The sequence below is a fragment of the Nuphar pumila genome, chromosome 16 (assembly GCF_984573655.1).
Source record: "Nuphar pumila chromosome 16, dmNupPumi1.hap1.1, whole genome shotgun sequence".
Classification (NCBI taxonomy): Eukaryota; Viridiplantae; Streptophyta; class Magnoliopsida; order Nymphaeales; family Nymphaeaceae; genus Nuphar; species Nuphar pumila.
In genome coordinates, this window is record NC_143264.1 from 9,639,369 (window position 1) to 9,664,525 (window position 25,157).

Below are 25,157 nucleotides of genomic sequence, written 5' to 3' on the forward strand. Positions count from 1 at the left end.
TAGGAGTCAAACCCCGAGTCAGTTTCAGAAAATTACCATTTTACCCACTTTCATTAGGAAAATTACCATTTTACCCCTAGGTCATCCCGGACCCCAGTCAATCGGAGTCAACCAAGCTCATTTGTCAGTTCAAGACAGTTAGAATATCAGTTATCTCAAGCTCATCTGAGCTCATAATGAATAAACCGTTTCCATTTCTGACCATTCTTGCCAAAATGGGATCATTTCTTCAGAAATGAGCTCATTTCTCACTCAAATCCAAACCAATTGTCTCTGAGTCAGTCAGTCATAGTCAGTCATACTCCCCAGAGTCTAACTTGAGCTCACTAGGAGTTCAAATGCTCCAGTTTTAGTTTAAAACCATTTTCAAATGTCTAGGAGCCCATTTTAGTCCATTTTAGCTCTTTCAACTGAAATTGAGTTGAGTTCAGTCAACTGAGCTAGTGTTCAAGCTTTGATTTTAGTTCATGTTAGTATCACTGACCTTTGTTCTAACTCAAACCTAGCTCAGGTTCGTAATTCACTTCGCTCCAGTAATCATTCCGTACCATTTCTCTAAAAATGGCAACTTTTCTTGAAAATTCAGCCGGAAAGGTCAGTTGAGTCAATGTTTGGTTAGTTCACTTGAGTTCTGAAACTCTAAAACTCAGCTCATTTCAGTTTAATTCAGCTCGAACCCCAATTTTCAGTGTCACTCTGACCCAGTAGAGTCCCGAAAACCATTTCTTCAGCTATTTTGCAAATTTTCTCAATTTTAATGTTTTTTTAAAACTGATACAAGTGTCAATCGGGGTCTGACATCCAAAATTCTTCATTCAGGGTCTGCATTTCGCATAGCATTTCATGTCATTTCATATCATTTCTCAGCATTTCATGACATTGCATCACATTTCATTTCATTTTCGAAGTCCAGAACTCCAGTTTTATAAATTTCAATCCAGATCAAGTTTCAAAAGCTTTCAGGAATCAATTTCAAACCCTGGGTTTCCAAAATTGACATTTTTACCCCCGGGATTCTAAATTTGGAAATATTTTCTCGAGAAAAACAATCTGGATTCATTTCAAAATCAAATTTTCAAATTCTACACTGGATTTGCTTCGCAATGGGGTATTGAACTTCAAAATCCAAGCTCGTTTCAAAAACTGCCAAAAATAACTCGTTTCGTTTGGAAATATTTTCTCAAGAAAAACAATTTAGATTCCTTTCAAAATCAAAATTTTGAATTCTACATTAAATTTGCTTCGCAACAAGGTATTGAACTTCAAAATCCGAGCTCGTTTCAAAAACTGCCAAAAATAGCTCGTTTCGTCTGGAAATTTTCTAAAAAGACCATTTTACCCCTTTAATCGTCAAAATGAATTTCAAAAGTGAAATTTGGACCCGCTCTGAGATGGCCCATCCATTTGCATTTTATTGTTTTAATTTATAAGAAAAGAAAAAAAAATTAACTTTTTCTTTATTTTTTTGTTTGTTTTATTTTGTTTTTATTTTATTTTATTTTCTTATTTTATTTTTCCTAAGGTGGGACCCACAAGGGGGTCAACCACCCTAGCCCTCAATCCAGCCCACTTCCTTTCTTCTTCTTTTTTTTTATTTTCTTTTTTTTTATTTCTTTTCTTTCCTTCTTTCCTTCTTTCCTTCTTTCTTTCTTTCTTTCTTTCTTCCTTTTTCTTTTTTTCTTTCTTTCTTTCCTCCTTTTTCTTTCCCCTCTCTCCACTTACGTAAGCTTCTTTTCCAGCCCCTTCTTTCTTCCTCTTTCCCTCTCCTTCTTCCCCTTTCTTTCCTTTTCTTTCTCCCCTCTTCTTTCCTTTTCTTTCCTTTCTTCCCTTCCTTCTTCCCTTCCTTACTCCATTCTTCCTCTAAAGTCGTACGGCTGTAGCCTTGCATTACACAGCCTTCTTCATTAATCAATGGTAACTTAGGGAAAGATATCATCTTTCCTAAGTTACCAATCAAAAAGAAAAAGAAAAAAAGAACGGCTAGAGGAAATTCGGATCTCATCTCTCTCTCTCTCTCTCTCTCTCTCTCTCTCTCTCTCTCTCTCTCTCTCACTCTCTCTCTCTCTCCCTTGAACTCTCTCTTTCTCTCCCCTTTGCTGCAGCAACCATTACCAGCTTGCATCCTTCCAACCTCTCTACAACAGCTCCCAAAGAGGATCTGGATGCCCAGCCACCAGCCGCCGCCCCTTTGAAGCTTCCCTCCTTCAACGTCAACCATTGCTTCACTTCCACCATTGGCAGCCACCTGCAGCCTCCTTCATCACAGCCTTCCTTGGTGGAAGCAATAGCCCATCCAACCTTCATTGCTCCACCTTTAACAAAATCCAGAAGCAGCCTTCACCACCTCTCCTTGCAGCAGCACACAGCATCACCTTGCTTCAGCCAACATCCTCATCTTCCAACAGCAGTCTGCAACCCTCTTAGCAGCTGGTCTATTTTGCTCCAGCTTCTTTCAAAGTAGCCTCATCATCTTCCAAGGCACCACCACTTCCAGCCGGCGCTCCAAGCCTTCATCCTTCAACCAACCTTGGAGGCGTTTCGAGTCCAATTTGCAGCCATCTTCGGTTGATTCCATCACAACCATCTTCGGTGGGTGCAAGGGTAAACCCAAGGTAAGTCCAGAAATTCCATCCTCTCATCGATTTCCCTTGTTTATTCATATATATATTTCATCAAGTTTCATTAATGTTTACCATTAGAAAGAGGATTTTCTATTTTTTTTATTTTTTATTTTTGCTGTGAAGCCATGTTAAGGCTGGATCCAATTGGATATGACATCTCATCCTTTCCATGGATGAAACTGTTTGATCCAAAAGCCTACATCAAATAGATTGTGTATCTCCTTTTTTTTTCCTTTTTATTTTTATTTATTTATTTACTTTTTTTTGTGTGTTTCAGCACGACTTTCATGTAGATCCCATGTATTGAGCATCTTAGTTAACTAATTTCATTGTTTTATGAAGGATTCATTCTATTTTGTTAATAATTGCTTAGATAATTTATAGGTTTTGATTTTGGACAAAGTCCAGTTATCATTTCATGTTTATTATTTTGTCAATAAATCCCGAAAAAATTATTTCAGTTGATTTAATTCATTTATGTTATCCATCCAAAAAACTAGTTCCATTTGGGTTTCGGAACCCTATCAAACAAATCAAACCCTAAATCGGGTTTTCTGTCATTCGGAACTTCCAATTTCTGCTTTAGCAGACAAGAATCTTTGGAATCACCCATTTAAAAGATTCAAATCATCTTACAAAAATCACAGTAGATTTATGATTGAATCTACTAATGATCTGAAAATTTTTAGGTTTTTCCAATTAGTTTTGACCTCTGTAAAAAATCGGATTTCTCAGACCCCTGGGAAAATATCAATTTTCTTTCGTCAGGGTATAGACAAACCTTAATGCACCAAGTCCATCCAATCTGTAACTCGTCTGCAAAAACTTTCAACATGAACGTTGTTTATAACATAATTTCCTGTCATTTCCCAAAATTTGGGAATTTTTGAATCTGTTTAATTATTTTTCCCGGATTTTCCCTTTCTGTCTAACAGATTCCAATGTCCAGAAATCTTAGAGATTTAGGTCTCTGATAACAGTATGGCCTTTTCCAAACCATAACCAGAATACCAATGGTGTCAAAATATCAAATCTTACTCTGTTTGTCAGAGACAGTTTTCCACAATTTCAGCCTTTTTCCCATCTGTCTTCCATTTTTTCCATGTTTTCTACCGAAACCTGTCTGTTTTCCCTAAATCCTAGAGTCGCTGGATTCCGATCCGACTTGCCGGAGTAGTACAACTCCGACCGTAGGTCAAAACCAGAAAGTGTTAAATGCAAAAATCCTTGCCTTACTATCCTCTGTCACCCCATGAAATTTGGGAATTTTTTATGGAAATTTGATATCCTAAATCCCCTTTAGAATCAACATTTTAGGCAAAAATCACAAAATTTAGGGTTTTTATTTAAATTTGCATATTTAAAAATACAAAAAAATTAGATTTTCGAGCTCCATTATGTTTCTAGGGTTCGTTTAGGTGTCCATGCCAAATTTGGTTTAATTTCAAGTTCATTTGCTCCATGTGTTAGTTTATCTTTAAATTCAGAAGCGAAAATTAGGCGAAAATCAGGTTAAATTTGATATTTTATGATATTTTCGCCATTTTAGGGTTTTTATCATGTACATAAGCATTTATAATCATATTAGGGTTAATTTAAATCTCCTTTGCAATTTATATTTTTCAATTTTGCAAAATTTATTTCAAAAAACCCTGGTTTCAAGGCCATAGTCTTGTTATCGGGGGTATTTTGGTCATTTTGACCTAAATTTCGAAATTTCAATTTCCAATTCTCCAAAATTTCATGCATATCATCATATTTCATCATATTATGTTTGATTTATTTCATTTGATTTTCAAATTTCCAAAATTTACAAAAATTCTTTCAGAAAACCCTGATTTCAAAGTCATCAGGGGTATTTTGGTCATTTTGACCCCAATTTCGAATTTTCAAGTTTATTTTCAAAATTTATTCATTATTTCTCATGTTTATATCAAAGGGGGTATGATTCTGGGTTTATATCTGAATAATATCCGATAATTTTCTATATTTTCGGATAAATTCAGAAAAACCTACATTTCTGTGCTAACTTTATTTTCCAGTTTTGCAGGAATATTCAAGAAGAAGACTTAGCCATTTTATTTCTTTTATTTCAGTTCAATGTAAAAATCAATGTAATATTTGGAATAAGAGTTACATTTCTGCTTAGAATAGGGTTGCATTGCATATAGTTTAATTTATGCAAATTTTAATATGTGATGTATGATTCATGCACATTATTTCAAATTCACTATGGTTTACACGAATGGCACGTGCACAAGCTTTTATGGAGTTTATAAACTCGGTGGGATTCGTATTTATGGCCATGGTCAGAATACGAAGAAAACCAAGATTTATGATCTTTATATCAGCCACATTCAGCCTACACTCTTAGGCTAACTTCAAAAATGCACTGCATTTCTCAAAGTTTCAAAAGGATTTCCCAATTCCTCAATGAAATTCCCTTTTCAAATTCATATTCATTCATTCATATCATTCAAATTGCATTATTTTCAAACTCATTTTCCAATTTCAATTTCAGAAAATTCAATTTTCTCAAGAATTTCCAAGTCTTTCTCAGGATCTGATTTTCTCAAAATCCTAAGTTTTCAAATGACATTTCAAAGCATTTCCCAAGTTCAAATCAAGATTTTCCTATGTTTTCAAATTCTCAAATTTCAAAATCCCAAGTTTTCAGAAATCGATTTTCTCATATTTTCCAGTTTTCTTGAGAATTCATTTTCCATTTCAAAAGTCATTTTCCAATGAATTTCTTAGATTTTCTCAGAATTCTCAAATCCATTTTCTCAGAAAAGCAATTCCAAATTTCAAAATCGATTTTCTAAAGTTCAAATTTTCCTAAGAAATCACTTTCCAATGCAAATTTCTGATTTCCAATAAAATTCAATGATTTTCCCAGGCATTCCATTTTAAGCATTTTCCAGGCCTTTTCTAAATGCATTTCAATTTTCCAAAGCAAACATCATATTTTCTCAAACTTGCATTTTTCAAAATTCCATAGCACAAGCCTGATTCTTTGTGCATTCTAGGAAAATAGAGCATAATTTAGATATTTGAGTCAAATTAAAGCACATAATTAATCCTTGGTTCAATTACCCATGGTAAAGGCGCTAGGAACGGTTGAACCTCGTACCGACAGGCGGATCCCATTCCATGGAATTTTCCCGCAAATTTTCAAAACGGAGGCGAGTAAATTTTCAAAACAATTTTCAAAACTTTGGTCGAGTTTGACTCGCGAAATTCGTTTCTCTCTCGCAAGGGAGGGGAAAATTTTTTTGCGATGATTACAGTTACACAATGAAGATGAATTTGAACAGCTACAAAAGATGTACAACTGGTAGGGGTCTGCCTAACCCCAACTTTCTCTGTTTAAGAAAAAAATGTATTTGATTTGAAGGTTAAAGAGGTACATTGCAGGTGGAACTTCGATGACCATCTTGACCAATTTGAGTTATCCTATAGGTTAAGTTTTTCAATTATCATCTCAATTTGAGTGTCTAGTCTAAGGTTGTTTGGGTTCGGTTCGATTTGGATGCATATTATATTAAACCATTTGGGTCAGATATTAAAGTTGGTCAAGTATAAAATGGTTTCGCAAAATGGCCAACGTTTTCAAAAATACCTAGAAATATGTCAAAATTCTTTATAAAACTAAAATCAATGATTTTTTTCTATTTAGGACCATTTTACCCCTTAAATGTAATTTGCATGGACCCATGGACATTCGCACAAATATCATGCAAACCTCCAAAAGTCTAGAATCGAACTAAAAAAAAAATTATGACATTTGTGCAGACTTGCTGACATTTACACAAATATCTTGTGAATATTGAAAAGATTAAAATCCAACTAAAGATATTCACATGATATTTATACGGATCGACTGACATTCACAAAAATATCTTGTAAATATCTAGAAGACTAAAATCATACTAAGGAGATTCACATGATATTTATGTGGATCTGCTCACATTGACATAATTATCTTTTGTACCTCTGAAAGATTAAAATCAAAATAAAGAGATTAACATGATATTTACATGAACCTACCAACATTCGTATAAATATCTTATAAACCTTTAAGTGGGGGCTCCCATAGGTAGATGCGGACCTAAGGGTTCAGCAACTATCACTTTTTCTATATATGTGTGTGACCTTGATTTACTTAGATCAGATTCAAAAAGCATAAAACCTTTGGATCATGGTATTATCTATTTATGATTTTTCATTATTTAAGATTGACTCCAATATAATGTTTGGTATCATTTTTAAAACATTATGCTCCCTTGATTTTTCGCTACGTTGAAAATTGAATGTTTAACTAATAAACCAACTAACATGCTAAAGGCATATGCATGTCTAAACACCCCAAATTTTTCAGGTCCATTTCGAACACCCTCTTTCCCAGATGTCGACCCTATAGTACAGTATAGGAGTCTAACCCTAGGTTCATTCCAGTTCAGGTGTCATTTTCCCTATTTTGTCAGTAAAATTATCATTTTACCCCTAAGTCACCTTAGATCCTTGTGAGTTAGGCTCAACCCAGCTCATTTTAAGTTCAGAAGAGTTAGAATGTGAGTCATTTCTAGCTCTCCTGAGCTCACAGCGAGTAGTGTCATTTTATTTCAGTTAAATTTGGTTTATTTCATGAAAAATGAGCTCATTTCTAGTTCAAATTCAAGTCAATTGTCCTACAGTCAGTTAATTCTGATCGACCCTATTTCCCTATGTCTAACTTGAGCTTACCATGAGTTTAAGTGATCCAGTTCCAATTCAAACTTTTTTCTCACATTCTTGGAGTTTATTTTAGTTTATTTCAGCAAGAATTGAGCTAACCCTAGTAAGCCTAGCAAGGATTTAAGCTCTGGATTTAGTTCACTTTTGTTCCGATGACCTTCACTTTAGCTCACACTCACTTCACTTTACAGTAAAATTCTTACCATTTCACTAAGAATTTTGTATGTTCTTGATCATCTAGTTTAAGAGTCTAGTTGAGTCAGTGTCTTTTTAGTTCACCTGAGTTTAGAAACCCTAGAACCCAGTTCAACTCATTTCAATCCTCACTTTTCAAGTGTAACTATTCGCCCTACAGGGCAAAATCACTTCTTATCTTGGTCATTTCCACTTAGAATGGATATTCAGTCAATTTCTAGTCCAGACTCGGATCAATTCTTTTTTTGAAAGCATATATATTCGAGATCCAATCTATATTTCAATTTGGATATTTGATCTGATACAGTACCGGATTTGATATTCAATATCTATTCTCTATTTTCGGACCCAGATCCTTTTATTCAATTCACTTTGTTATCTATATCCAGAGACCAATTTATTTTCTAAACTTGGATTATCTCATCAGATGTCCAGGATTCAATCATTTGTTATTCAGGATCCATTCTTCAATTTTCATTTAATATCTAGGATCCATTTCTATCACATTATCTTGATTCAAATCCATTTTTTAATTCTATTTTTGATCCAGGATCTAGCTTATTCTTTTCATTAAGCATGATATATTTTAAGTATTTTATCTTTGATCAAGGATCTTTCATCATTTTCAAACATGGATCAGACTCATGGTATCAGATCCAGATCCATTTGTTATTTTAAAACTTTGGATCCAGATCCGAATTCAAACCTGGGTTCAAAATTGATCTTTTAAATCTAAAACCCAGTGCTTTACATTTGATATTTTAAAATGCCCTTTTCAGAAAAACATCTTTTTCAATTTGTAAGATCTGGATCTGAATTGGAATTTGATTTGGATTTTTATCAAGCTCGAATTTCATAGTGGATCTTAGATCCAATTCAATTCACATTAGATGGGATCCACCTAGGTGGTGTCACCTCTTGATCATTTCATTTCATTTGGTCTTTCTTATTTCAGAGTCTAATTGATTTAGAACTCCATTTTCGTTTTTCATCTTTTTGACTTTGTCTTTTATTTTTAACCTTTTTAAAATCTTTGTTTTAATTATTTTAAAACCCAATATGGACCCCACCTAGGTGGCACCACATTTTTATTTCCTTCATTAGAGTTTTAATTAAGTTAGAGAAAGAAAAGTCAAAATAAAATTTCAATTGGAACTCCTCTAGGAAAATTGCCCCTCCTTAATTTCCCTAATTATTTGTTAATTAGTTGAATTAAGAATTCCTCAAGAATCCGTATCTTCAACCCAAGTTTTACTATAAATACACCCTATGGGGGACGTCCAGCCAAATATCAGATCCATCAACCCAAGCCTTCTCTCTCCCTTCCTTCTCTTTTCCCTTTCTTTTTTTCCTCCTTCCTCTAGTTGTCGCCCCCTTCCATCTTCTCTTTTTTTTTCACTTTTCTTTCTGGTTGCAGCCAAGGAGAAAGATCAGGTATAACTCCTTCACCTCTCTTTTATTTCATTGTTTTTACTTTTATTATCTTATTGTGCTTTTCTTCTTTTTACAGTCATAAGAAAGAGGAGCTCAGTTTCTCATAAACTGAGGTTCCTTTTGAATCGGCTATAGCAAATTGATCACATGCATTTAGTGTTTTATTTCTTTTCTTTATTGTATGCATCTTAGATTTAGGTTTATGTTATTATTTTTTTTTCATCCATACAGCATCAAGATCATCAGTTTTATATATTTCCTTTTTATCCATAGATTAGAATTACATAAGCATATAGTTTATTTTCTCAATATTAAATTGCTATGGTTTATCATGCATATGCACTTTTCAAATTCCACAATAGTGAAACACGAATGACACTTGCAACTTCTTCTAAGAAGTTGATAAACTTAGTGAAATTTGTATTTGTGGTCATAGTCAGAATACAGACGAAATTCAGATTTATTAATTTTATTTAAGTTAAAAAGCCTACACTCTTAGGCAATTTTTTAAAATCATTGCATATTTCCAAAGATTTTTAAGATATTTTTCAAAAACCGCCCTTTTAAAATAAAATGAGATATTAGATCAAAATATATTTGTGTCCATAATCATGGATATATGGTGAATTTATTTTATCTAAATTCTATAAGGCACAAAAAATCATTTTCATCAAAAGAATTTTATTAAATAAGGAGATTTATCAAAGAATTTTCTCAAATCTTTTCAAAATAGAATTTTCATAAATTGCATCAATGCATCATTTAGACTTAGGTTGCATCAAGCATGAGCCCACAAGGCCACACGCCCAACTATTTGATCTTTTCAAAAAAATCGATTTCAGAACATCTCAAAATATTCTTCTTTCAAAGTATTTTCAACAATTCCAAACATGCATCATGTTTTCCATAAATTTCTTTTCAAAATCATATCACACGTGTGTTTGATCCATTTTTCATTCTAGGACTTAGAATAATTTCTTAGACGGTTGAACAAAATCATACAAAGTGTGCAATCCTTTGTTCGATTACACCTGGTTAAGGTGCCAGGAACAGTTAAACCGTGTACCGACATGCGAGTCTCAATCTCTCAATTTTCCTATATTTTTCAAAACAGAGACGAGTTTTCAAAAAAATCTTTTTAAAAGGTTAGTTTGAAAGCAAAAGTAAAATTTTGCATAACAACATGCTTAGATTCAAAATTGGTGGCTAGATCTATGAAAACAAGAGTGTCCTATAAATCATGATGGACCGCAATAGCCATTCGATCCTAAAAAATTGGATGGCCCTAAGCCATTCCCCCACTCACTCCCTGTGTTGTGCTCTGTCCCTTTAATCCTTGATTCTTCCCTGAGCACTAGGGCTGGTAAACGAGCCAAGCTTGGGCTGGCTCGCTAATGTGCAGAGCCCGAGCTCATTATGAGCCAATCACGAGCTGGTTTGTTTTCTTAAAAAAAAATATTTTTAAGGCTTGATAATATATATATATATATATACCTGGGGCGCCCATGCATGTGATAGAAAGCAGGCAATAGTGCTCAAGATGGTACCTTGATGCAAGGCAAAAACGGATGCAACACAAGGACTTCACAGGAGACCACCTTTAACTAATCCCACATGGAACCCACAGGGACCACCAGGGTCCAATGTGAACTTGGGTTATACAAAAGTAAACATGAATCCATTTGATATGGCCCTGTACATACATCTGTGGCTGGAGTCCTGTAGATCTACCATTGATAAATCAAAATATAATTGTGATCTATCACTACTGGTTTTATCACAGTTCGTTGTACATTTCATATTTTATGAATTTATCACAATAAAATCACAAGAATAAATAATAAAACAAAAGAGAGGAACCAAATGTCAAAAAAAACTACGTGCATGCATGGGGTAAAAGCTCACATTTACACCTTCAATATATAGAACTCTACGTAAAGTCCATTAATTGATTTTTTGAAACCTCTACATACTAAATCCTATAAAAGCAAAAAGAAAAGAAGACTTAATGAAAAGAGTTACACAATAGCACGTTGGGGAATTGAGGAGCTATAAAAGAACGTCTTCTTGTCCCCTGTTACTCATAGAAGGAGTGAGGAAGAGAAAGGGAAATTGAAGGAGTAGCCAACAAGGGGTTGAGGGTGTCCAACAACAACAATGGGTGTCCCAAAAGCAGCAGTGACCCTCTTGCTTGTGGGCCTCATCTTTGAGGCTGAACCAGCAAATGGGTATCTGATGCCTAAAATTGGGACGCCCTGCTTCATTGACTGCTACAGGAAAGTCTATCACAAGCTCACGCAGGACGGTAAACCTAGGAACTTTTTTGTGATCACATATTACTGCATCAACTTTTGCACTGGCTTCATGGATGATCCACCTGTAGGTCCTCTTCCTCCTCCAGTTTTTAGATTGCCATGGGGACCCGGAAAGGCAACCTGATGGAGTGAGGTTGATATGTGTGCAACTTACAAATCTCTCTCTCTCTCTCTCTCTCTCTCTCTCTCTCTCATGTTGGTTAATGCTATGCCATATGAATAATTGACAAGGCGAATTATTTGCTCTCTTTTTTTTTAAGAAGAAAAATAAATTGTTGGTCATGGAACATTTTATTTGAGTGTTAAGAGCTGTGCGGCAGACGGGTTGCAGCTGGAAATTTGATGACCACCTTAACCAATGTTATCAGAATCGACTCTTGACCACTGTTGTCATAATCTACTCTTGACCAATGTTATCATAATCGATCGGCCTGGAATCGATTGCCCTACTCAAGAATCAGCCTATTCAAACTGAATCGGTTCATTAATGAATTTTTAAAAGGGTGGTTGTGAATACTTGCGTAAAATATGTGTTAGGTTTGGGATATAATTTTCCTCGGGTATCCAAACCAATCCAGCTGAATGGTTGCATGTGCAGCTATTTTTTTTTTTTTTGTAAAGTACTCTGGTGCAATCACCATATCTGTTCTGTGACTTGACCTGGATCCACATCACCAGGTCAAACCAAAAAGGGTTCACCAACTCTGAAGATATTCTACCGTTGAAATCCATGTCACAAAGACGCGTGAACTCGATGACACATGCCGCGGATTCGACGTGCAAGCTAGATTTTTTGTTTTTTGAAAAATACTTTACCAGGACACAGAATTTTTTAAATTTTTAATAATAATAAACTAATTTTTTATACTAAAATATTAACAATTAATTTTTATTGAAATAATACTTAAAGATATTAAATAATATTAAAATACTGACAGTATGTGACACTATCCACGATCATGTCTGCGAGAGTGTCTGATACTGTCACAGGGGACACAACACCAAAATGGCGTGTCCCTGTAACATAGTTTGAAATTGGGTCTATAAACTCACATTAGTAGCAATAATCTGACGTGAGCAGTGGGCATTAAAAAATCAATGACCTAATCCCTTGCTCTTTCAGCAACCTCTTGTATTTGTGACATGGATCTGATCCATTGGGGAAATGTGATTTGTAAAAGCAGGGCTGCTAATGGATCGGAGCAGCTTTGAATGTATCTCTGACCTGGATCTGACACCTTCCACTTGGATGTGGATCTTAAATGGAATCTTTATTTGAATTTGCATCGCATTGGACTTGTTTGATTGGACGATTTCTGAGATTAAGGCCAACATTTTCTGTTGGATGTATTTTTGGATCTGGATCAAATACAATATGATTGCCCTCTTATACATACTGAAACTATCTTTCCCAATCTATTTTACCAGATTCAGTACCACCCTATAAAATTTGAATCTGCATACAAATCTACTTCATCAGATCCTCTTTGGATTTGAATTGTACCTCTTGCTTAATATTTGAACCTGGATATGGGTCCACTATGATCCACCCATGACTGACCTTTTTATGCTCCTGCAATAAATTTGACCCAATGCATCCGTTTTATTTATTTTTTTACAGTCCAAGGATAAAACTCCCCATCACCGACCCTTGAGGTCCTAAGAAAAGGGTTTTAAAAGGCTGGTTGGATCAAATCTATGTTTTTGGAAAAGGTTAAACGATGAAAATATGGGTTTTGGTGAGTTTTTGGGGCTAGAACACTTTTTCCTAGATTAAACAAGTATAAAATTGCAGGTTTTGAACAAGTTTTCTTATTTTTTATCATGTCTTCATTTACAAGTCCTTTTAATGTGAAATTTATTTTTTCTGAAAGATAACAAATATACATTCATTTTCTCTTTTATGCTCAAGACCTAAAATGTCATTTGACAGGTTAAAAAAGCTTCCCCTAGCTGAAATTCAAGGTCCATCTTAGATAGACCTAGCAATATGTACACTTAACCTGTTTGGGTTTTTAGTTGGATTCAGGTTCTGGTTTAAATGCAAAACTCAATATATAACCTTAATTCGATCATTAATCAGATCCAAAAATGGGTACCCAACCCAACTATCCAGATTCATATTCAGGTTGGATTTCGGTTTACACCCAACCCCACCCGTTGACATCAGTTTCAATTCTCTACCACAAAACAAAAGCGAGGAACCAAATTGCAAGAAAAACTAGATGCATGGTGTAAAAGCTCATATTTATACCTCCAATTGCACTCTACATAAAATCCATTAATTAATTGATTGATATTTTGAAACCTCTGCATACTAAATCCTATAAAAAAGAAAAAGAAAAAGAAATGAAAACTTAATGAGAAGGAGTTACACAATTGTACGTTGGGGAATTGAGGAGCTATAAAAGGATGTCTTCTTGTCCCCTGTTACTCATAGGAGTGAGGAAGAGAAAGGGCAATTGAAGATCAGTGCTTGTGGCGTAGCCAGCAAGGGGTTGAGGAGCTGTCCCAAAAGCAGCAGTGACCCTCTTGCTTGTGGCCCTCATCTTTGCAGCCAGCAAATGGGTATCTGATGCCTAAAATTGGGACGCCCTGCTTCATTGACTGCTATAGGAAGGTCTATCACAAGCTCGCGTAGGACGGTAAACCTAGGAACTTTCTTGTGATCACAGATTACTGCATCAACTTTTGCACTGGCTTCATGATGGATCCACCGCATTTGAGTCCTCCTCCCGTTTTTAAATTGAATCCATGGGGACCCAGAAAGGCAACCTGATGGAGTGATAGCTGATATGTGTGCAACTTGGTTATTGCTATGCTATATGAATAATTGACAAGGCAAAATTATATTTGCTCTTTTTTTTAAAGAGGAAAAATAAACTGTTGGTCATGGAACATTTGATTTGAGTGTTAAGAGGTGCACTGCAGAGGCATTGCAGGTGGAAATTCGATGACGATCTTGGCGAATGTTATCAGCATCGACTCTTGACCAATGTTATCATAATCAAATCGGCCTGGAATTGACCTGCTTCGAGGCCAAATCGTGTCCTACTCAAGAATCTGCTGATTCAACCTGAATCGGTTCATTACTGAATTTTTTGAATTTCTGCCATCTTTTAAATTTTATAACCCGGGGTTTGCCCTCGTGGCTAGCTGGGTAATAAGTATGGAATCCACAAATTTTGTAGATTTTGTACTTCCCACATGTTTGCTTGTTTGGGAGCACCATCATAAACCCAGGCAGTGCTTTGCAAATCCAATTTTAAAACCATTTGGATGACACGTGGATTTCATAGTTTCTTCTCAGCTAAATGTTTTCAAACACATATTTGGATGTTTTAAATGCAATTGCCTTTGTTTAACTTGGGTTTATTAATTAATAATAAAAAATTTGATCATACTATATAACAAAAATGATGTATTTTTTAAAATGCTCTACAATTTTTAAATTTTTTGCATGTTCAAATTCATAAATTTTTGCCTTTAAAATGACTTGTTTACCTTTCTACGGCCAAATTTAAGAGAAAATTGTATATTTAAAAGAAAATTTATATATTTGAAAAAAATATCACATATTTAAGAGAAAAATTTGTACTTATATATGTTCTTTACTTCACTACAAGAATTCTACGGATTATCAGCAGACGCAATCCGACGCTAATCCATCGCAATTCCGTTGCTGAACTGTTTAGCGACGGATTGACAATGGCGTAGCTATGAATAGCATCCATCATAATTTTCTGGCCGCTGATTAGCGATAGAACTGATCTATCGCTACTTTTATCGCTAATTCGTGACGGATTAGCGAATGTCATGATCCGTCGCTAAATAAGGACTGATTTTGTTTTGCGATAGATACATATTCGTCGCTATTATTTAATGACGAATATGTATCTGCTCTAATATCCATCGCCAATTTATCGACGGATTAGCAATGAATTACATTCTGTCGCAAAACATCGATTGATTCAGTTTTTGAGACAGATAAATATTCATCCCTAAGTCGTCGCTAAATTGGCGACAGATATTAGCGACGGATAATATTTGTCACTAATCCATCGCAAATTTAAAAAAAAATTTGTTTGAAATATAAATATCGGGAAAAAAATTTCATTATACAATTTATATAACCTGTGTATAAAAAATAAAGGACACATAAAAAATACATAGTGAAACAAATTTAACAACCTAGTATAATCCTCGCCAAGTTCTAATTAGTTACAAGTGAACATATATAAAGAGTTTCATTTGAAACAACAAGTACGTGAAACAAATTCAACACATGAATCTAATCCTCGCCAAGATTCAGAGCATCATCATCTTCATTATCTTGATTTGCCCCTTCATCCATGCCTCCATCAGCTCCTCTACGATGATCATCTTCAGCATCCTATAAGAGAACCGAAATGTTAGTATTGATAAACAAAATATAATGAAATAAATTATATGCAATGCACCTAATCTAAGGTAATCAAAGTAACATGGTTGAATGACACATAGACTAACAATAAAGTGAAGGACATTAACAGAATTCAGAGGTTCTCAAAAAACTTTCATAGTGATTTAATCATACATATATGTGTTATAAGGCAATCAAAAAAATTCTGTCTCAAAATCTATCGTTAGTTAGCGACGGATTAGCGCTGAAAAAATTATGTCGCGAAGTTGCGATGGAGTTTGAGACAAAATGTTTTCGTCACTAATCCGTCGCTAATTAGCGACGGATTTTAAGACATGATTTTTTCGTCGCTAATTCCGCAACTAAATCTAATTTTAAGGACGACTAGTTTTTTCTAGCCAATCTGTCGCAAATTTGCGACGAATTATTTTTGTCGTAAATTGCCGGTGCTTATTAATGTTTTTCTTATAGTACTTGTTATATGATTGTTACAGGTTTGCATTGTATTATATTTGTCTTACTTTACATGAAATATGTGTGCATATACACAATTTAATTTCATGCAAGTATAGTCTCATTTTGTTGTGTTTTTAAGAAAAAAATCATATATTTTGAAGAAAAATCACATATTTAAGAAAAAAAATTATATTTTAAAAAAAATCACATACTTAAGAAAAAAATTGTATATTTGAGAAAAAATCATATATTCTCATATTTGAAAAAAAAAATTATATATTTAAGAAAAAATTTGCATATTTAAAAAGAAATTCACATATTTTAAAAAAAAAATCATAAATTTACATATTTAAGAAAAAATATCATAAAAAAACAAACAAACAATATCCCTCAACTTCAATGGCCAACAAATTAAAACATCCTCCATGACGGCTTATCTTAAAAAAAATAGACTCTGCACCCAAAATGAACAGCCACAGCCTGCAAGCAACACCATGCACCCAAAATGAGCAGCCACAACCTGCAATCTCGACCCTGCATCCAAAATAAACTAGCTCTCTCGATCATATGCACAAATCTGTGTCACATGTTCACACTATTCGGCCTCTTAGTTGGGATAACACAACACCTGGACACGGAATGATATCCTATATAATTTTAACTCCACATTAGATCATTTAGTAATTCAACTCCACTTCATTAGATCTAGTTTGGATCTGGACCTTTCTGATTGTATCCAACCCTTTCTCACCCCCTAGAGTAAGAATAGTACCAAGCTCCAATATTGTTTGGCATGGCAGACTTGACTTTTGAGCCCAACTCTTTGTAACCGCCTCACTAATCAAAAGGTACCCAGATTTAGCACGGCAGATCAGGTGCAATCAAATTGCACAATTTGGTGTGCCGTTGCAATCAAATTGCACAATTTGACTTGGATTTGGGTCCAAGTTTGGGTATGAGTAAAATTGCAGACCCATATGAGTTAATTGGTTTGGATATAATAAAATGGGTTTAGAGTTTAAACTGATTTTTTATCCAATTTGATTTGAGTTTGGGTTCAGGTCGGAGTAGGACTGAAATAGTAGACCCTTATGGGTTAAGACTTTGGGTATAAACTAGACAAGTTATTAGCCATTAACAGGATTATATGATTATGTTCTACTAACAAAGTATACTATAAGCACCTGTAAATTCAAGAGCTTAAAAAAGTCACTATTGTAAAGCAGACTAATATTTACAGATGAAAATAACCCAAACTGGGTTTTAGGTTCGGTTACACTCATACCTAGGGATGTCAACAGGTCAGATGTAGTTCAAATCAATGTGAGTCCAAACCCGGATCCAACTTTGAGGTGCGGCACTGATTTCGGACCTGGGTCCATCGGGTTTAATTACTATAAGAAAAACAATGTTAGTATCGGTATCAACCCTGTATAGTTTGGCCAATGATTCAGGTGAATCGGCCAATACCGATACTCAAGTTAATCATTCTGAATCGGCCACAAAATAATTAAAAAAGAATACATGGCAATCAGAATGTGACATGTGTTAAAGCTATTAAAATAATATTAAAATTATTTTTAAGTATTTTTTACATTTATTAAAAAATAGCTGATTCAGGGTGAAGCGTATCGATTTTTTGTCGATACAATACATATCGACCAATACAGGCCGATATACACCGATACTGACTAACATTGAGAAAAACCATACCTACGTCCTACAAGCATTACATGAATCAGACCTGATCCACAACTGATAAATAATATTTTTTATCTTTTTTATATTGAAAAATTCTAGATCTGGTATGAAATTTCACAAATCATACTCGACTCCATATATTAATCAGACCCTTTGGGTCTGACCCAGCTTCTAATGAACCTCCTCTATCACCAAACCCTGACCTTGTAGGGTTAAGTACAGGTTGGGTCCGGGTTAAACTCAACCCACTGACACCCCATATCATACCCCAAGTAATTTAAAGGGCAATTTCGGTATTATAATTGAGTGAAGAATTTTATAAAATGCTATGATCGTTTCATGCTTTGACAATCCTCCTTGATCGCTCTCTCTCTCTCTCTTAAAAAAACAAAAAGAAAAAGGAAAAGACTTTCCTCCTTTGATTTTAGGGCGACGTATTAAAAAACTTTCCTCCAATAATTTACTTGTAAAAAATAAACTATGAAGCCATGACCCTCTTTATGCACTTCCATATTTTTAACAATACACAATATCTCATCGCCAAAAGAGGGTGAATTCCATGGTGGACTTCATCCAGGCGTGACCAACTGCAGCCAGGGCTGCTAAACTGGCTCTGCTTGGTTCAGCTCGTTCCTGTTCAGTTCGTTTGGATGGCGAGCCGAACACGAAGAGTTAGTTCGTAACCGAGTCAAACACGAACAAGGGGTGTTCGTTTTGGCTCATATAAGCTCATTTAGATAACTAATGTAGAATTTATTGCACTAAAAATGTTAAAAAAGTGTTAGCTCAATTGAGTTGTTGGGCTTACTTGCATGTAAAAGGTTGAAAGTTGCATTCCTAGTATGATTTTTTTCAAAAAATATATATATATATATATATATTTAGGCAAGTCAGCTCAGATTCGGCTTGTTTTAGCTCAGGCCTATACTAGCTGAGCTGGGCTTGGCTTGCACAAGCCATATGAGTCAAGTCTGAACAATATATGACTGTAAATGAGCCGAGCCGGAACAACCCTTGTTCTATCCGTTCAGTCTTTTACCAGCCCTAACTGCAGCTGCTCTCCCTTCAAATGGAGGGCCGTAGAAGGCCTAACCAGGTGCATGCCCTGTTCCTTAACTCACAAACTTTGTTCTTTCAAGCACTGTCAGTTTCATGTTTGTCCTAAAAGTTGTAATGAAATGGCATGGCCCCCGCCATCCGGTGTGCAGGTGCCTTTCACTGGCGGGCTCGGCAAGGGCTTGGGTGTTGGTGACCCCATCCAAAGATTACCCGGTTCAGTAGGAAACTGTCATAAAAAAAAATGACATGGACCAGAGCCGGACCTGTCAAGAAGCCAATGAGACCTGAGCCAAAAAAAAAATTTAGGGGCCCATTTTTAATAGGGATTCCATTTTTAATGGGGACCAAAAACAGCAAAAAAAAAAATTAAGAGCTCCCAAAAAATTGAAGGTGCTGCCCTCGAACTCCTACTATTAATAGGGGCTTAAAAAATTCCCAGAGGCTGTCCCAAACTCCTACTGTTAATTGGGGGCTTATTTTTAGGGAGCTCATTTTTAACAACGGAGCAAAAAATTTGGAAGCCCTGCCCCAGAACTCCTGCCATTAATAGGGGGCCCATTTTTTTCCTCAGCCTCAGGCCCCATAAAACACAGATACGGCCCTGCATGGACCTTTGCACATTTAGCTTGTATAGGATCAGACCGGTTTTGTAAGGATAAGCCACCTGATTGGCATACTCACAATTTACCGGTCTTGTATTTTGTATATGCTGTTCATATATTTTGAATACACAGGTAAGGGTCCTGCCTAACCCCAGCTTTGCCCATAAAAAAAAGAAGGGTGAATTATTTGTTAATTTAACTAAGTAATTAGAAATGTCTATTTAACAAAATTATTCTATAAATTAGAAAAGACTTAGACAAATATAATGCTAATAATAATAATCAATATTATTATCATTGTCATCAAATATTAGACATGGCAGAAGTTTCATGGCCAATCATCACTAGCACCAACCCCACTAATGACTATGAAACTTTTTTGTTGAAAAGCAAGCTGGGGTTAGGCAGACCCCCACCAGGAGTTTTGAACCTGAAACGTCCCACCACAAGGAGGCATGCATTGACAGCTCCTAACCAACCACGTGGAGCCTCCATGGTAATGACTATGAAACTTATGTGCAATCTAAATTGATAGATTAGAAAAACTATAATTAACACCCATATTGTTGCTGTAAAAGATGAAATTCTCATAAATATAGTTTCATTTTGAAATTTCGGTTCTATGGACCAAGGATGGTTTTTCATTGGCTTCAGCTTTTTTTTATTTACTCGAAGAAACCATCCATGAGCGCTGGCTCAGCCTTTCATACCTGCAGTGGTCAACCTAAAGGCCTAAAACTCCGAGGCTAGGGTCCTCACTCCCAGGGCCTATGCCGAGCATTGGCTTGTGCAACGAAGTGACACATATGGATCAAATCGCAAAGAGGCCAGCCGGCCCTGCTGTCTGACGGCCTAGGCTAGGGATGGCAGTGGACCGGGGAAAGCGGGGCCCCGCCTCGCCCCGTTTGGACCGGGGATGAAGGGTATGAAACGGGGATGGAGGCGGGGACGAAGGTTAAAATCCATCCCCGTCCGAGGGTGGAGGCAGGGATGGACGTGCACTTTTCTCCGCCTCGCCACGATCCCTGCCTCATCCCCGCCCCGACCACTTTTCCCCGCAATATCCCCGCCCTGCCCTGCCTCATCCCCGTTTGAACCCGGGATGGAGGACATGAAACGGGGATGAAGGCGGGGATGGAGCATAAAATCCATTCCCGCCGATGGAGGCGGGGGTGGAGGATAAAATCTTGAGGCGGGGCAGGGGTGGAGACCTTGTCCCCCGCCCCGCCCCCACTGCCATCTCTAGCCTAGGCTCCACCCCACCATGCCAAACCCCTTGGAGGTCGATGGCTTCGACCTTGTAGTAAAGAATGCATACCGTGGGTATCGAACCCGTATGGTTGGTTTGCTAGAAGCTCAAGGGCCAAAAAGATACCTAGTTGCAGACTATAAAGTAAAGTAGATACAATATAAAAATATAGAGTAGGGATTGCAGCCCTTGCTAGGGTTTCTTGAAAAAGGTGAGAGTCTTTGAAATCAGACCAAAGCAACAAATTTTCTACATTCCCCCACCTCACCACTACCAACTAAAAAACCTCTCTCTCTCTCTCTCTCTCTCTCTCTCTCTCTCTCTCTCTCTCTCTCTCTCTCAGCAACCACCCAATGACCTCCATTAATGGCTTCCTTGAGACCTTCCACCCACAAAAATGACAGGTTTACCCTCGCTGCCCCACCACCGCCAATCTCCTCACCAATGGCCAGGATCACCCCGATCGTGCTCTTCATCATAGTCATCCTCACGGTGATATTGTTCATCTCGGGCCTCCTCTACCTCCTCGTCCGCTTCATCTCCCGCCCATCTTCCTCCTCTCGGCCGTCTGATCCCATCGAGCATCAGATCCCCGCCGTCGACGCCCGACAGCTGCAGCAGCTCTTCCACCTTCACGACTCGGGCGTCGACCAATCCCTCATCGACTCGCTCCCGGTTTTCTCGTTCCGGTCCGTCGCCGGTCCGAGACGCGGGGAGGCCTTCGACTGCGCCGTCTGCCTGTCCGAGTTCGACAACCGCGACAGGCTCAGGCGAGAGGGTTGTGTATGTTCGCCCCCGATGATTCACTGAATCCCACGCCTGTGTTCGGGGCTTTGAATGAGCACCACGTATACAAGCACATGGGGCTCGTATTCCTGTGTATGTTGACATAACTTTGCATCAGACTCTGGTGTTGTTGCAAAGACTTAAGTACCCTTTATTGCTATTCTTCTCATAAAGTGATGGTTTGAGAAAATGACAAAAATGCCCTTCATTCAAAAAAGGAAAAACAAATAGTTCAAAAAAAGGACAAACATGTCCTCCATCCAGAAAGTCGAGGATGATGTTGACTCTTCAAAGTCTTCTTCTTTTTCTGTTCAAAAAAAGGACAAACATGTCTTCTTCTTCTTTCTCCGTAAAACACTGTAAAACCCTTTCTCTCTAGAGAAGAAATCAAGGGAAACAAAGAGTTCTTCCTGGAGAAGGCCATGAACATCAACCCTCTCACTCTCTCTCCCTTCTCTCTCTACTTCTGTGTACATCCAACAGACGATCCTACATTGCTCCATCGTCATCTTCTTCTTCTTCCTTCTTCGTAAAACACTGTAAACCCTCTCTCTTTGTAGAGAAGAAATCAAGGGAGGTAAAGGGTTCCTCCTGGAGAAGGCCATGAACACCAAACCTCTCACTCTCTCTCCCTTCTCTCTCTACTTATGTGCCTTATTTAGAGTTTTTGCCCTTACAGGAAGGGGGTCCTGGGGCTCCCCCTCGGTGCGGATCCCGCTGCGCGGTCAGCGGGCGGAGATCCAGGGGGGGCCGCCCCTGGCGGGGGCTCGGGGGGCAGCGCCCTCCAGACCAAATTTTTTTTGGGCCTTCCAACAATGATTTGTAGTATTATCGGGCTTTCCTACAGCAATTTGTAGTATTTGTAGTGTCTTCCGTAAATCGCGAAACGCTATAGCGATTTGTAGTGTCTTCCGTAAATCGCTATAGCGATTTGTAGTGTCTTCCGCAAATCGCTATAGCGATTCGCAAATCGCTATAGCGATTTGTAGTGTCTTCCGCAAATCGCTATATTCCGTAAATCGCTATAGCGATTTGTAGTGTCTTCCGCAAATTAGGACCAACTTGTCAGAGTCATATCTCTCTAACCGGAGGTCATATTCCAAATCCGTAAAAAGTGGTGTCTTCGTTATTGAGTCTAGTTTATTTTTGTAAATTTTCAGCAATTTCTATTGTCATTTCATTCTCCATTTTAACTTCAACGATACATTACAATCACAATCATCAAAAGAAAAATTGCCCAAGCTAAGAGTCACCGTTCTCGCCCTCCTCCTCGATAGCAACCTAGTCGGTGCAGTCACGCTGAGGATGGCCAGCAGAAGCTCCACCACGTCGTCTTCCTCTCCCTAGCGAGGAGGTCTCAGCGGAGCCGTCGTTCCGGTGACGGGTGTTCATCTCGTTCCGGTGACGGGTGTTCTACAAAATGTAAATCCCCTCTTTTGTAAGGGCAAAAGGCCATGAACACGCTGGGAGGAGCCCTCAGACCCCCCTTCTGCAAGAGTAAAAGCTCTGAATCAGACTCCATAACTCTTCAAGTTTAATGATGCTACCCACACTGGGAGGAGCTCTCAGACCCCCCTTTCTGTAAGGGTAAAAACTCTAAATAAGCAGAAATAGAAGAGAGAGAGAGAGAGAGAGTTGAATGATGCTACCCATGCTGGGATGAGCCCCCAAACCCTCCTCTTGTAAGGGTAAAAACTTTGAATCAGGCTCCACAACAATCAATGTGCAGGTCAGTTGGTGCTTGATGGAGCAATGTATGATCTTCTAATGGATGTGCACAGAAGCATAAATAGAAGGGAGAGAGAGAGAGTAAGAGGGTTGATGTTCATGGCCTCCTCCAAGGGAGATTTCTTTCTCGGATAATCCTGCAGTGCAGAGACTAGGTCTTAAATAATCATCTTTGGGGCACTTAAGTCTTTACAACCACTCATTTTCAAGAGCCGTCATTTTTTTTTGCACCAATGGAGGAGAGGGTACTTAAGTCTTTGCAATCGCATCAAACTCCAACGCTAATTAATGCTAACAAACATGGGGATACGAGACGCACATGCTTACATACGTGGTGCTCTTTGGGACCCCCGATCATGAGATGTAGCTAACTGCCCTGTTCGGGGGGGGGGGGACATATAACCTGCTTCGGGCTCAGGCTGCTCCCCAACTGCGGCCACGCTTTCCACCTATCATGCATCGACATGTGGTTGTTGACCAACTCTACATGCCCACTGTGCAGGGGCAACATGCTTGCTATGGATGACCTCATGGGCATCATGTATGATGATAATTTGGATGATGGACATCAAAAACATGATGATTTTGATGTTGGTGACCATGATAATGATAATGGTGGTGGTGTTAGCAGCAAGGTGCTTAGTGTTAAGCTAGGCAAGTTTAGGAATTTGAATGGTCATGGTGGTAATGGTGTAGTTGGTGAGACTAGTGGTAGTGCTATTGTTGATGGTAGGAGGTGCTTCTCAATGGGCTCGTCTCAATATGTGGTGGGTGAGCCCAGTTTGGGGGTGAAGTTAAAGTGGGCACTGCGGTCGGGTAGATTGGACCGGCAGGGTTTGGAGGATGGGCTAGGTGGGTCTGGTGGGTTGGATTTCGAGGGGAAGAGGTTAAGTTGGAGGAGTAGAGGGGATAGCTTTTCTATTTCTAAGATTTGGCTTTGGGGTAGGAGGGAGCCTTTGATGGAAGAAAAGGATGTATCATCATGTACTAAAGATAACGCTTGTAATGGGGTGTAGGAGTTTTGGGGTGAGCTTGATGAGACTAATGTTGTTGATGTGTAATGACATTTCTTTGTTCCATTCTTTCGTGATTCTCAATAGAAATGTGTAAGTGTGTGTTGAGAGCAATGTTGCAGGTGTGTAATGATGTATTCTTTCTTCTTTCATTCATTCTTGATTCTCAATGGAGAGAGAGCCGAAAGTAATTCAACATTACCACTCATGAAGATCAACAAAATGTTGAACCCATGAACTGAACAAGAACAAAAGCCAAAACAAATAAAGAAAGCACAATAGAAAAGAACATTAGACAGATAAAATGGGCGCACGCCGGAGCCGCTTGCCCAGATTGCGACAAAGGATAGGTAGCATCAGCAGGATGGAGTGGAAGATCACTAAGATGCATACGCAAGATCGCATAAACATCTACCAAGATTTTATGCACCAGGTTATGAATGTTAACTCGAATATGACGAAAATGAGCATCGTTTCGCGCCATCCAAACAAACCACCAAGAAGTAAGCAACCACGTCCGCCAGATGAACCTCCACCTCTTGTTGCGCCTAATTATGTGCTTGTTGGGCATTTCATAACTGTGGGTAGGAAATAGGGCTTCAAAAACTGTGATTGCCTTTGTTCACAAACTCTTTGTATCTTTTGGCCTTAAGAGTCTATTGCGTCATGTCTTCTTTTTTGAAGTTTAATGCATCGTTTATCTTTCCCTCAAAAAATTTGTTCATTTCTAGAAATTTTCATAGTAGTTTTTTTTTTTCAAATTGATAGATGTGAATGTGTAGCTCCATGTGCATTTAATGTTGCTCTCCAAAGGGTGCTCGGCAGAGTGGAATCATCTCGATCATGATCAAGTTCGACC

At 37.6% G+C, this 25,157-nt stretch overlaps 1 protein-coding gene across 1 annotated transcript; it reads left to right on the plus strand.

Annotated features, from left to right (window-relative positions):
* The first annotated feature begins 21,137 nt into the window (after positions 1 to 21,137).
* LOC149812886 (RING-H2 finger protein ATL46-like) lies at positions 21,138 to 24,301 on the plus strand. Its single transcript, XM_089991008.1, has 2 exons — positions 21,138 to 21,541; positions 23,788 to 24,301. The coding sequence occupies exons 1-2, from the start codon at positions 21,138 to 21,140 to the stop codon at positions 24,299 to 24,301; spliced, it is 918 nt and encodes a 305-aa protein (XP_089847134.1).
* The last annotated feature ends 856 nt before the right edge of the window (positions 24,302 to 25,157 follow it).